This window comes from Tympanuchus pallidicinctus, unplaced genomic scaffold (assembly GCF_026119805.1).
Source record: "Tympanuchus pallidicinctus isolate F22 unplaced genomic scaffold, pur_lepc_1.0 scaffold8, whole genome shotgun sequence".
Classification (NCBI taxonomy): Eukaryota; Metazoa; Chordata; class Aves; order Galliformes; family Phasianidae; genus Tympanuchus; species Tympanuchus pallidicinctus.
Window position 1 is genome coordinate 15,629,206 of NW_026294802.1, and position 14,755 is coordinate 15,643,960.

General features: G+C 39.8%; 2 protein-coding genes and 1 long non-coding RNA gene across 4 annotated transcripts in view; 2 read left to right on the top strand and 1 right to left on the bottom strand.

The window, feature by feature from the left end:
• The window catches only part of ATF7IP (activating transcription factor 7 interacting protein), a 151,552-nt gene that overhangs the window by 20,571 nt on the left and 116,226 nt on the right, over positions 1–14,755 (bottom strand). The window lies entirely within an intron of this gene.
• The window catches only part of PLBD1 (phospholipase B domain containing 1), a 35,290-nt gene that overhangs the window by 5,785 nt on the left and 14,750 nt on the right, over positions 1–14,755 (top strand). For both annotated transcript variants that reach the window (XM_052669152.1, XM_052669153.1), the window contains exons 2-4: positions 2,346–2,565; positions 9,275–9,358; positions 11,121–11,259. In XM_052669152.1, coding sequence (XP_052525112.1) covers positions 2,346–2,565; positions 9,275–9,358; positions 11,121–11,259 — 443 coding nt within the window. The remainder of the gene's footprint in view (positions 1–2,345; positions 2,566–9,274; positions 9,359–11,120; positions 11,260–14,755) is intronic.
• On the top strand, positions 2,574–3,320 carry LOC128073878 (uncharacterized). Its single transcript, XR_008202919.1, has 2 exons — positions 2,574–2,686; positions 2,724–3,320. It is a non-coding gene; the product is annotated as an uncharacterized LOC128073878 (long non-coding RNA).

The window sequence follows — 14,755 nt, forward strand, 5'->3', positions numbered from 1 at the left end:
GCCTGGGTTGAAAAGGACCACAGCGATCATCCAGTTTCAACCCCCTGCTACGTGCAGGGTCTCCAACCAGCAGACCAGGCTGCCCAGAGCCACATCCAGCCTGGCCTTGAATGCCTCCAGGAATGGGGCATCCACAGCCTCCTTGGGCAACCTGTTCCAGTGCATCACCACCTCTGAGTGAAAAACTTCCTCCTCAAATCTAACCTAAACCTTTCCTGTCTCAGTTTGAAACCATTCCCCCTTGTCCTATCACAATCCACCCTCATAAACAGCTGTTCCCCCTCCTGTTCATATGCTCCCTTCAGGTATTGGAAAGCCACAGTGAGGTCCCCTTGGAGCCTTTTCTTTTCCAAGCTAAACAATCCCAGTTTCCTCAACCTTTCTTCATAGGAGAGGTGCTCCAGCCCTGTGATTGTCTCAGTGGTCCTCCTCTGGACTTGTTCCAAAAATTCTGCGTCTTGTACAGGGGGCTCCAGGCAAAGTGGTGTCTCCTCCTTGGGGACATTCAGAAGTAACCTGCCTGGATATCTAGCTCTAATGACCTTGCTTAAGCAAGTGCACTGGGCCAGATGATTTCCAGAGGTCCCCTTCCAAGCTTTCTTATTAAGGAACACTTTTTACTCTTCTTGCTGGAATACTAGATATGAGACTGACTGTTCAGCAATCTAGTAAAATAGATAAAAAATGTCTTAAAGAAGCTGATTAACTGCTATGTCCAGAAGTGATTGGTTGGAGGAAGAATTTAGTTCTTGGAAGCCTGTTTTGTTCAGTCACTTCACGGCTCTTCATAAAAATAGCTTCCTTCAGGAGTCCTGAATGAAGTGGGTGAACTTAGTTTGAAGTCAGATGAGCTACTTAATCACAGACATTTTACTTAAAGCTCTTTGAAGAGCACTGGGTATTGTGCTGACCCTTGCTTTTTTTTCATTTTTTAGTGATTCCAGTACGATAACATGCATACTAAATATTTTGTGTAAAATTATCCACATTTACGTGTAGCTCTCTGCTTGCAGATATTGTGGTTGTGATGCACAAAATGAATTGTCATGAGGCATAGGAACTAAATTGCAATTTGTTGCTATCAGCTGGCAGCAGTGGTCAGAAGAATAAAAACATCGCCAGTTTCCCCATTGTTTTTATGAACTTATCCCTTAAAATAGAAACTCTGATTTTCCCACTCTGTCCCTCTGCCCCTCAACTCTCTTCACTTGCATTGCTCTGATGTAACCAGGTCTGATTTTAGGGAAGGCTGAACAATTAGAGGTTTTTCTGAAAGTTCCTTACCTTGTTCTTTGTTCTTCAGTGTAACAGGATTAAAACTCAAATTAATTAATAATGTTCCCCAAACAAAATTCCTGGCAGAACTCTGGAGCAACCTGATGCCCTCCTTATCCACCTTTCATGTTCTTTTAATGCTTGGGGTCCATTCTATTCTGGTTGTGTGGGAGGTGTTTTGTGCCTTAAAATGTGTGTGGTGTGCATATGTGTGGTGCTTTGATCTTTCAGCCTGTGATGCATTGAGCTCTGCAGGTTGGCTAATAGAGTCTCCAAGGTTAGCTGCCCAGAAAGTTTGGAGAGAGGAAAAAAAAAAATAAGGCAAAACCAACTTTTACAGCTGTTTGAATCTTCAGATAGAAAACAAGGTCAGCAGTAGCTATAATCATTTGCAGTGGATAAGGCATGACATTTTAAAAGATGCTTTTGATAAGATTTGTATAGTTTTTCTGCTGGGCCAGATAAGGAAATATTTTTATGATTTATTTTTGTCAAGACTCAGCTGGTTGGAGCTGTATACCAAAAAAGCTGTTGATAATTTCCAAGGAAGTAACATGAAAATATTTATCTGTAAACTGCTGTCCTTGTAAAACTCTAATTGGTCCTCATACTGCTCCTCAGTATGTTAACCTTAGTGTTGGTCTCCATAATGGAATCAAACCTGTTGGAAGGTTATGAAAGAAACTTTAAAATTGCCTCAGCAATCCACAATTGGATAGGAAATGCCTACACGTGCTTTCTTTGTTTTACTTTGTTTTACTTTCTTAGTCTTACTTTGCAGCAGCTACTTCATTAGTTCTCAGTCTACAAATACTGTGAGAAACTTCTGATAAGGTGGCAGACCAACCCATTCCACTCCATTGTTTAGCAACAGCTGCTTGGGACTCTGGAGACTTGGGTTTATGTGTGTTGTATCTAGTTCTCTGACCTCGTAGACTTCTTTAAGAGTCAGCAGTGTTGAAGTAAAATGATGTTCCTATAATGCTCGTTACTTCTCAGATGTGTTGCATCACTAATTTCCCTTGTGTTTTTGTTTTTGTTTTCATTGCCTTCTTTCTTCTTGGCCACAGAAATGCGCTATGCAACTTTGTACTGGAATAAAGCTCAAAAAATACTTCAGGTCAAGAATATACTGGACAGGAGTGGAGATGCATATGGCTTCTACAACAACACTGTACAGACAACAGGTTGGGGAGTTCTGGAGATCAAAGCAGGCTATGGCCATCAGACCTTAAGCAATGAAGATATCATGTATGCAGCTGGATTTTTGGAAGGCTATCTCACAGCTCCGTAAGTACCTCAGGAAGCTTCTCAACTTATGACTCTTCCAGTGGATTTCTGTGCTAGTGAGGTGTTTTTTTTTTATACACTTTCTATCCTTTCCCTTATATCCTGTTAATTGAAACTATTTGTGGTAACATAGTAGTTACATTTTTGTAACATAGTAGTAACATTTTTGTGGTAGTGTGCTGTTTTTTTTGATTAGTAGCAAGTATGAAAGCATCATCACCACAGTATCAAGTTATGGCTCTGTGCCTTCTCCTCCTGCAGGCTCTCTTGACACGTCACTGAGATCAATGAGAACTGCATCTCTATTACTGGTTAAATAACGTAATCACAGAATAGCATATGTATAATGAAATGTGTAAGCACTATGTTGTAAATAATTACAAAAGAGGCAGCAGAAAGAATAGTTATTTCCTCGGCATACAGGTAGGTGACTGATGAACAGATGAGACAATGATCAGACAGGGAGAGACAAAGACTGCAGGGCTTCTGTAAGGAGGTTTTTCAGCAAACACTGTCAAAAATCTACTGGAGAAACAGGTGCTGAAACTTTACAGTGTGGGAAGTTTGGTCTCTCTTGGACAAAGTAAAAAATGCTGATATACCAATAGACAGACAGATGTGTGTCTAGAAGGATCCCTGTGGAGAGAAAATGAGGGATTGAATCTCTCCCACAGTGTAGATGTGTGAAAACAGTTGTTTTTTTGTGCTTGTTACAAATTCAATGAATCCAGAATAGCTTTTTAAAAAAAAAATAATTCAGAAGTTCTTTCCCTTACTAAGCAGGAAGACAGAATTGATGGGATATAGCTGGAGATACAAGTATACTAAGCATGTGACACATGGCTTGCTGAACAAGCTTGATTTTTTTTTTTTTTTTTTTTTTTTTTTTTAATTATTATTATTTTTTTTCCCCTCTATGATTTTAGTCTCGGTAAAAGAAAAATTCCCGAGTCAGCACAGTAGGCTTTTCTGAAGAGCAGATGTCTGGGATGACTTTTGAACAAGATATTAATGTAATCAGTAGTAAGACATTTTAAGATCAGTTAAGATTTTGTGGATAGTTCTCTGATCATAGTTATTATGACTCTCTAGTAGGTTCCTCTAATGGAGGGACATCCATTAGATGGTCTCTGAACAAGACTTTTACACTATGAAGGAAACCCAGTTAAACAGTGTTTGTCAATTAAGAAAATTCTTTCTGAGGGAAAGAAGAATCACAAAATCACAGAATTGTAGGGGTTGGAAGGGACCTCCAGAGATCGAGTCCAACCCCCCTGCCAAAGCAGGTTCCCTACAGCAGGTCGCACAGGTAGGCATCCAGGCAGGTCTTGAACATCTCCAGAGAAGGAGACTCCACCACCTCCCTGGGCAGCCTGTTCCAGTGCTCCGTCACCTCACTGTAAAGAAGTTCTTAATTTACCCTTCTAGGATTCTCTTTTCCAGAAGAACAGAAGAAATGTGATGTGTAGCTTTAGTTCAAGAAAGGAGACCTAGAGTACTGAGTGCACAGCGTTTAACCCAGGCAGGAAAGAGAAAGAAGTACGTGAGAAATTTGGTTATATGCTGTTTAGATTATTTTGCATAAGAAGTTACAGCTTTGCACTACTTAATTTCTATAAACTACATATGGATGTGGGGGAATCGCACCATTACATGAGAATGTTACTCCTTAGATTTTTCTCTAAGGCTTTGTATACTCATCCTTAAGTGTTTAAGCTTAAGTTTTGTCATACTATGTAGATGGTCCAATCTGTGCTAAGCTTAATTAGATAGCAAGAAATGTTCTAGGAGCAACAACCCACTTCCTGGTCCAGATCCATAGTTGATCTGCAAGTCTTCCTGACTGTCCTTTTAAGCAGACTTAAGTATATGCCCATTCCTTTAGGAATGGACTGAGTGTGAAACAGCGTCTGCAAAGTCTTTATCTGATGTCTCAGTCTATGCTTAGGTTTAGGGGAAGGAGTGCTGTTCCACATCCCCTTCCTCTTGGCTACAGGTGTTAAGTGAAGCTTCACGGAAGTGAAGGTGCTCACCAGTTACTCTGCTCAAGGCCTTTGCTTTCTCCAGACCAGATGCTTACTACCGCTGTTTCCCAGCCTCAGCCATTTTTATTGCAGGGCTATGAGCTCCACCAATGACTATTGAGAGGTAGATAAGCAGAAATTATACTGAACAGAGGTCTTAGAGTCTGTGGAAATGAGCTTGAGGGTTTGCGTCAAGGAAGAGACTGAAGAAGTAGGGTTTGAGATTTGGGCTTTTAAGTGAACCTTGAACAGCTTTAAAACAGATAGGTGTGGCAGCGGGTTAAGATGTGTGTTAAAAGCTTGATCTCACAACTCCATTCCTGCATCTTTATCTTACCTGGAAAGTGATGGAATCCTAACTGACATGCAGTCAGATGTTCTTTCTTTGGAGTGGTTACACAAGTCTTTTATGGTGGAACTAGGAAATAGCATCTCTCAGACTGTAACCCTGTTCCATTCAGACAGCCTGGCAGCCAGCTTTTAGGTAAGCTTTTTCTAGCACCATCATTACTTCTCAGAAGATAATGAGTCTCTAAACACTGTCACTCTGCTTTTGCACACGTTTGTTGTCCACAGTAGCTGCACACAGCTCAGCCTTCCCTCTGAAGGCCTTTTCTGTCCTGCTTACAGCAAGGAAGAGTGTAACTCGGTGTTTGACAGTGTTGAAGGCTTTATTTGTATCAACAACCACTTAGCTACCAGAGTGACGAGGCTTATGTCACTTGCCTGTACTGGCACCACTGCTGTGGGTGGCTCTTTATACCACAGCCCTCCGAGGTGAATACATGAGGTATGCTTGCTAATTGAGGTGTCCTGTAGTATATTGTTTCCTTAGTCTGGGCAACTAACTCCAAGGTCTCATCTGTCACACATCCATTTATGGTAACGACTCCACAAAGCAGAAATGACCCAAGGTGCGTCTTTGTGGGAACCCATAAGTCCTACCAGGAAGCACTCTGATCTCATTGTGTTGTATTAATAGGAAGGATACATTGCAGGCCTAATCCAGGTTGAAGTACAGGTTCCTGCAGAAGCTGCCAGCTCCAGTTTGACAGTGGCTGCATTTGGAGAGCTTCAGGAATTCTCAGCTATCCCAGTTCTTTCATTGCACTTAAGATGTGAAGGAAGGTTTCTAGACTCAGCTAGGCCTTATGTATGCCTAAGAGTGACAAAATTTCTCTCAAGCATACGTTTTTTTAGGAACCCAAGGAGAATGTAATAAAAATGGATTTTTAAAAAAAAAAAAAGACAAAAAAAAAAGACATGGGACTGTATGATCTCAAATTACTGGGGAGGAATTCAACTCAGCTCTTGTTTTGTAGGTCTGTGGTATAAAAACAATAGCTAAGCTAGACCCATCTACCAGTGGACATGATTCATCTTTCTAGAATAGGCACCTGATTCAAATAGCGACTGTCCATTTTGAAAATAGTCAGGGGCAGGATACATCTAATTCTTGTATCTGGAGAGCCATATGTTTGTTTTTATCCCTAGTCTCAGGTCTCTCTGTAAGATCCAGTCCTATTGTCCAGCTGAAATTTTTTACTGTGGCTTTCTTGGATATGAATTCCCTTCCCCCATTACAAGAGAGATGTTACTGAGGCATACTTTACTCAAGCAATGGCAGAGCACATCCAGATCAGTGACATTCAGTGCATGCTATTACTCAGTTTTGACTGAGACATACCAGCTGCCTAAGAGCTGGTATTAAATTTGAAGCAACATTAATTGTACTCTTTTCTGATATAACCTCAGCTGACCTGAGTCCTGTCATCTTCCTCTCTAATTTGAAGAAGCATAGCTCTGCTTTGCTGTTTTTGGACTTTGAATTCTTGTCTCAACTTTGTAATTGCCTTGTTTTTGACTTAGATACAGCTGCAAAGCCTTACGTTATTGTAATGATCCAATTTACTTCAGAAGGTAATTCTCTTACAAAACTTGCAGGCCTTGCATATAGAAGCTTTGTTAGAAGGGAATAAAAGATGCAAAAAACCCCCCAAATGATAACACAGGGCATCTAAGGGGAAAAGAGTCTCAAAAACTTTGTGCATTAATAAAAAATCCCAGGAATCATCTGGCCTCTTGGTATATGCAAGAAGGAGGCCCATTAAAGAAGCTGGTTTCACTCCTCTGGTTCTGAACAAACCCACTCTGTATCAGTCATCACAGCCTAACGATACCACTGCTGTAAAATCTGCCTTGTGTTGCATAAATTTTGAGAACTCCAAATGAAGGACAGTTATGGCTCATAGTTGAGTCTAGAAGCCTGGTCATCTGTCCTGGCCCAGGCAGTGGTCAGAGCAGCATCCTTGTTGTTTCTATCCTCTTAATCTGGTTCTTGTCCCTGAAAGACTATCTGCTAGATGGATTGTCTCCTGCTTTCCCTTTTTCAGCGCCGTCAGGGATCAGACTTGTATGGCATATGTTATGCTATGATTTCCATACTAAAATTGCTTGGGATTTTTATTTGCCAAATTTGCTGGGACTGCAGGGATGCAAAATATTAATCTGGCTCTTCAAATTTCTTGTCCACTTCAATAAATGGGTAGGAATTAAGGCGTGTATTCTGGGAGGAGAACAGATAACTCTAGAACTAAAATTGATGCTACAGTTGGAGTTCCATAAAAAGTGTGATGGTGTAAGGCTGCTGAGTGCTTCCTTCTTTGACTGTAGCTCCTCCTTCCACATATCCAACCCCTCTCACTTGTGCCTACCCAGACACTCACCAAACTCTTTCATATTGATTCATTTACTAAGATAGAATCATAGAACCATTAAGGTTGGAAAGACCACTAAAATCATCCAGTCCAACTGTCAACTCATCACCACCATGCCTAATAAAACACGTCATTTAATGCCACATACAACCTTTTCTGGGAAGCCTCCACGGATGGTGGTGGGCAGCCTGTTTCAGTGCATCACCAATCTTTCAGAGAAATTTTTCCTAATATGCAGCCTACGTGGTTGGATATTAGGAACCTCCCCTGGGGCAACCTGAGGGCATCACCTGTTACCTGCATGAAAAAACTGACCTTCAACTCATCACAACCTCCCTTCAGGTTGTTGTAGAGAACAATAAAGTCTCCCCTGAGTCTCCTCCAGACAGAACAGTCCTAGTTCCCTCTCAGTCTCCTCAAGCTTTCTTCTCATACCACTTCTGTCTACATAAAAGCTAGAAAAGCAATTTACATTTTTTTGCTGGGTTAGTGTTTTACCTGAATGTGTGCAGAACAATTAGATTGAGTGATCAGAAGGGTACCAGAAGTGACATAACAGGGTCATGCAGTCAAAAACAGTTGAGAATGGGGCAAGGGACAAAAAGAAGGTCAGTAGATCATATCTCTAATTATCAACAAACCATTCAGTCATCTCTGGCTGCATTCTCTAATTATGGCCTCTAATTATGCTCTGAGAGAAATTGGAGAAAAAGAGTACCTGTCTGCACAGCTTCCAGAGGGAGTTGCCCTTCAGAGTTTTGTACAGAGAGTATTGTTGTGCCGGCATTTGCTTTCCTTGAGGCTAATGCCTGCTTCTTAGTTCTGTTTTGTCTTGGAACTTAGTGGGAGCTAAGTTCATCATTCTAGTGATGACTGATGTAGTTCCACCAACTCCAGACTTCAGCAAAGTAATTTCCTGTTGACTTCTACTTAGAACTAAATATTCCTACCTACGCTTTTTTTTTTTCTTCTCAGTGGCTGAGCAGGCGTTAGTTCAGTTTGCACAACATGAAGAAATGTCAGTGGGAGCAAAATTAAAGGAATGAGAAGATTCAAAGGATCAGATGCATGAACTGAGCAACTACACTTGACCTAAACTGGAAGTGTGACTTTTAACTCATGGGCTCCTGAATTCTTTTGGGCAGTTAATTTTCTCTGGAATTGTAAAGTGCTTCACTTCAATAACTAAACAGTAACAAGCATAAAAAAGCACCTTTTGTTCCTGCTAGTTAATAAGGATGAGAAAGCTAACTGAACTTAATTTAAAAGCAACAAAAAAAACCCAAATTTAACCCCTTTTCTCCCCTCCGCCCCCCCCAAAAAAGCCAAACCAAACAAAAACAAAAACAAACACACTACAGTAATTGTGTTTTCCATAAACATGAATTTGTTCAGATCAGGCATGAGTCTGCTATTTGGGAATGCTCAGGATCAACTTGCACCTTAAAATAGAGATACTTAGCTTGTTACGTGGTAGAACGTGGTTAACGGTAAGTGAAAACTCTGCTAGGTATCGGCTGAAATTCTGTCAATTCAATTGGCAAATAATATCCTACTGATCTCTCTGGCTCTCTTGATTCCAAATAGAAAAGCTCTCTGATGAACCATTTCTGCTGTGCTTTATGTTAATGTGCCAGAACCTCCAAGATGGTTCTGGTCTACAAACATTTCCTAAATCTGAATGTTTGCTTCTCATTTTTGCTTTTTGTTTTTTTTCCATTATAGGGCTGTTTGAGCAAGCATTAGCAAAGTCTTTTATTTTGATTCAAATTTCAACAATCCCTTTGTGTTATCTTTGCCATTTAACATGGATTCAGTGTATGAAGTCATTTCTGTAATTCCAAAAAGCTGACTTTGTGGACTGTGGTGCTTATTTGCCAACGTTTGGTAATAAGTGGGGTAGCGTGGAAGAGGGAAGGAAGGTGAAAAAGAGTAACTTTGTTTTTTGTTGTTTTTTTTTTCTTTCAGGCATATGTATGACCATGCTGCAAACATGTATCCACAATTAATTAAAAATCCCACGGTTCGAAGTGGAGTTCAGAATTTCATGGCGTATGTATTTAGTTACCATAAAAAACAATAATCAAGATTTAGGGTTGGAGTATGAGTGAATGTTTGAGATTTTAAAAATTCTTTCTTAAAAGCTAAAGAAAATACGTGCTTACTTCTGACTGTGTGGCATTTGTGTGTGGGGGCAATAAAAAATTCTCAACAGAAATGAAGGAGGGAGTATGGCCTTTTCTAATTCTTCCAAGGAAATATTTAAAGCTGTAGTTAATGCCAACTGATTCCAAAGTCTAGTCAAAATGCTTTCCCAAAAGCTGGTGTTTTGAATGCTCCACTGAATAGTGTGGTCTTCTGGTACCTTAGTCTTTCTAGCATTGTGCGTTCTTTCATTCCACTGTGAGATTAGATATTTTTTATATTCTACCACTGAAGTAAATTGTCCTCTAATCAGGAAAGTCCTAATTCCCTTCTCTCTTCAGTGGTATAAATCAAAAGTAATTACGCTCAAATAATAATGCAGCTACACTGCTTGGAAACCAAAAGTTGAAGAAAAGCCACGCTAGGTACTAGAAGGCTCAACTGTGATTAGCATCTCCTTAGACTTGTGTTTTCTTCCATTATGAGTACTTCTGTGAAAGTTGACTCCCTCTTGCAGATTAATTATGTTTCACCTTGTTGTGTTTTCTTTCTTTTTTTTTTTTTTTTTTCTGATGCAAGGGGTTACATATCTGAATAATTCTGTTGTTGTTGCACTTACATCAAGTAAGTGCATTTGTTGTTTTTGGTGTATGTAAATAGAACAGAAAAAAAACTTTTACCATTCCCTTCCTATAATTGTATCCTCTCTGACAGAAAGATGAAGTAGGTACCATATCCAAGTTTTTTTGCCTGTGTAACTCAGAATAGCAGTTGTATCCCCCAGGATGCACTGATTATCATATTCCCATTTCCTCTGACATAGTTCTTGCACCTTCTTACTTACAGACAACTAAACTTGGGTGATTTTGTCAGCCGTATACTGCTGGAAGAGTTTACTTCCTTGCCAGATTTAGTCCCTTTTTTTTTGGCTATACACCAGGTAGATGGATAGAGAGAGGCCCAGAAGTCATGCTCTGGTCCTGGCTTATTCTGATAACTCAGGTTTTTCTGTGGCCCTTTGTGCGCAGTGAAAGAGGGAACTTTGGAAGATGTGCATAGTGCTGACTGCTGTTGTCCTCGGGTCTGTTCAGCTTCTGTTGTGTCATGCTGTAAACCTAGGTTATTTGGGTAGTGACTTCTTTGCTGGGTTTAGCACAGGGAATGATTGCATTTGGCCTCCCACCTTTTCATCATGAGGAGGATTATGGTGGTTCTTAAGCAGTGTTTAAACACTGCCACCAGAAAGCCTTCATTGCACTTATTCCCAAGGGAGAGAAATGAGAGGACTTCAAAGGTCCACATATTTTATTCTCAGGTAGGCATCTGAAAGGGAATTGTTCACCTTAGGTGTCAAATGCTTGCTTCTCTTTACTGATTACGAGACTATGCTAGATCTGACATAGGTGAGTCCCACACAGAGATGGAATCCATCTCTTCCTTTAGCTCTGAAGCAGAGTATGCTAATAACTGTTGGGTACATTGCATGGATCTGAATACTTGCACCCAAAGGATTCAACCTCTGAATTTCCAAAATACGATTTGGCTCAAAACACTGGGAAAGTTTTGATATCTGGATTGTAATACAGGCCTGCATTTGTCCCTTCCCTGCAATATCAGTTATACTCTAAAGCAAAAGCAAGAAAACCCCAACCTGTTTGTTCCTCTGCAGGAAACAAGATCAATGGACAAGACAACAAATCAGAAATAATAAGGATGACCCCTTTTGGAGGCATGCTGGCTATATTATTGCACAGTTGGATGGTCTGTACATGGGAGCCCTCGAGTGGGCTAAACTACACAAACAAACAGTAAGATTACTGCATCTCTTTTTTAGTAGTTGGGGTTGGGATGTCAGAAGATGAAGACGTGAAGAGGGAATCTGATGTTATAAAAGAAAAAATGTACATGAAAACTAGTGAAAAGCATTCATTCTGCATGTGATTCTACAAAAGCTTCAGTCACTGCTCACTACAGATTGTTACTGAGCTCTCCTGTTGTGTCACCACAGACCTTTGCACTTAGAACTCTGTCCTCTCAAGCGCTGATTAGGTTGGGAGTGGCTTTTGTACTCAAGTGTGAATGTTGGAAAGATAGACACTTCTCTAAGATGTTTGCTGAGCAATTGTTACTGAGCAAATGACCCTCTTGGTATGAAGAGTAGCTGCATCAGCATCAAGCAGTAAATAGGGAGCATGTTAAAAACTTTCGTTTTTATTTTCAAGCCTCAAAGTTGCTAGATTTTAAGGGATATTTTACATTGCTAGATGGTTTTCTGTTTTCCACAGCTCTTATTTCAAACTGTGTGGTCAGTGTTGTGGCAGGCCAAACGGGAGGTTTTCTTTAATTAATATTATTTTTTCATGATTGGTTAGAATTGTGTTCCGGGTCATAAACTTGTATGAAGTACCAGATCTCCTTTAAATTCAGTAGAGCTGTAGTAATTACAAATGTCTTCTTAAGTCTAGTATGTCTAATAGGTTCCTGAGTGTGAGAGGAGGACCTGAGTAATTACAGTTGACCTTTTGCCTTGGTTCATTCATGAATGAGAATTTAGGGAAGATAACAGTAAGGAATCATCAGCAATTGGATTTTAGTAGAACGCATGTCATCTCTTCTTTGCATGGTCCTTGCTTTGTGGCTTTCTTGAGTAGGAACCAGTTCAAACTAAAAGAAAAGATTCTTGACAAGAATGAAAATATCCATCCTGGTGTGTCTGAATTATAAGGAACATATTGAGAAGCCATGACTTTCTAGAACTATAATTCCTTTTTACAACACTGTAGCTGCAGAGCCCTGCAAATCTTACCTTTTTTTTAATCTTTTTTTTTTTTTTTTTTTTTTTTTTGCTGCTTTGGAGTGCTTTAGATTTAGCTGGGTGAGAAAACTGCTAGTTTGTGTCTGAGCTAATTCCTTAAAACAGGCACATCCTACCTTGCAGCATATTTTTATTGATTGCTTTTGTCTGTGTAGTTGGTATTAAAAGCAGTGACCTGTGAAGTAACCAAATCATTCTGATCCTCTTTCAGACAGGGCACATCTCATCAGCACTACCTATGTAAAATGGTGCATTCAAGTGTAATTCAAACATGTGGCTCAGTCTGAAATGGCTGTCCTTTATTCTTGAGCTGTATGTTGTGTGTGTAGGCACACATGTATCTACGTGTGTATGTGCTCATATATAAGTGTGTGCATATATATATTTATTTTCCCAGATACGCTGGGAGCAGATGGTGGGAATTATTTCCAGTCCTTCTTGCTGCTCTCACAAATTTGGCTTTAGGCAGTATCACCTAAGTTGGGATGCATATCTTTCTTCTCTTTCCCAAAGCAAAAATTTTCTGTGTGTCACTTCAGACAACAGTTTCCTCTGTTTGCCAGAGCCAATACGTTAACATCGGTCTCCACCTCCTGAGTGCAGTTTGGACAGCTGTGCATAAATGGGAGCTGAATTTTATAAGTACAGATAAATAACACTCTAAAACATTCCACTCCCTGCCCCTTCTCCCCACATTCAATATTTTTACAGTATCCAAGTGAAGCACCATTGTATCTGTCCCCGATGACCAAACCTTACTGCAGAGAGAAAATTGGTTTGGACACTGAGCTGCTTAGTAGCAGTGCTGATACATAGTTTTTATTTCTTTCTGTATGGAGCATACAGAAAGTTCTGTAGTGGACTGTTTAATTTTTGAGTTTTCTCTTGTATCCTGCAGGGCTATTCTAGGCAGGCACTTCATTCAAACCTGCATGAGAGCAATGCTCATTGGAAACTTCTGTATCTTGAATTTGATGTTCACCAGTATCATTGAGAATTGTGTCAAAATCTGAATACATTTTCATGTTAAAGTGTGAAATTATTCCATCTGGTTCGACAACATTTTCTATTCAGTAAACAAACCCAACCCTTTTGTCAGGACAATTTCTGAAGGAGGGGCACTCAAAGAACATTCAGCCTTTTCATCTGCCTAATGCTCTACCAACGCTGTGATTAATCTTGGGCTTGTCTACACAGGGAAATTATTCTTGAATAAGGAGGTGTAAGTTTTAAATACTGCAGTGACTCCGCAACAGCTCTCTATTTGTACTTGCTCACTTATTATGGAGAATGCTCATGCATGGAGAGGTCATTGAAAGGCAATTGTTACAGAATATCTAGTCTATTTTATTGTTTCTTGCAGACAAACACTTAAGGCTTGTTCTCTTGTCTGCTACCTTTTCTAAGTTTGCCTCCTTACAGTTGGTAGTAACTTTACAATAGGAAAGAAAAAATCAGTTTGACTTTTTTTCACTTTTCAGGATGGTAACCAAGAATATGTCCAATATATTTTAGGTAAAGAACTTTTTCTCTTGTCACGGCTATATCATCTCACTGCTTATCAATTTAGCACATTCATTCACTCTTATTCAGGATGCATATGAGGAGTTTTCCTGACAGTGCTATAAAAGATGGGAGAAGGTGATGAGAAGAGGTTACAGTATGCCCTATATTTTGCACTTGTTATGAAGTATGCTTATCTAATTCTTGCTGGTGGGTTTGGATTAGCATCTTAGTGAGAAGACTTCTCCACACGGCTTGGAAAATCAGGTCTAGTTATTCCCCAACTCGGGCTTTCAGCCTGGTGAGAGTTGCATCAGTCTGCCCCTGAAATTCCCACAACTGGCATGCATCACAGATGCCTGAGTAGCCTGTTTGAATGCATTGTTTTCATGAGAAGCTCTTGCACTGAGCATGTCAGACTTCTCTAATTCACCTGGCTAGCATCAGCCTAGAACACAAAACCATTTTTTTCCTTGCAAAGCTATGGCATGAGTTCTTTGAGATAAGTTGGAATGAAGTTTGCTTGCACTTCAAAAGGGAAACGAAAACAGAACTCCAATGGGTACTTATTGACCTACTTTTCCTCTTTTACTTCTCAGTTTTGTCTGAATTTGGGAGATAGCAATCTCACTCGGTAGAACACAATGAATTTACATATTCTTTGCTGCTTTATTCAAAGAGATCTTTCCTCCTACCTTCCTGGCCACTTTTCTATGATCATAGTGCTGATAGCTTCCTTCTGTAGCACCTTTGTTCTAGTTTGAATGGGCTTCCCAGTACTTAATGAATTTCTCATTTGAAATGGCCATGAGATAGCACATAAACGTGGATATATATATATATATATATATATATATATATATATATTTAAATATCCAAGCAATTACAAGTGATGTTGTTGCAGTGTCAGTAGATGTCACAAGCAAGGAAGGTTTTATAAGAGAGAATATGGAGAGGGTAGCAGGAGGAGGAAAAGAACAATTCAA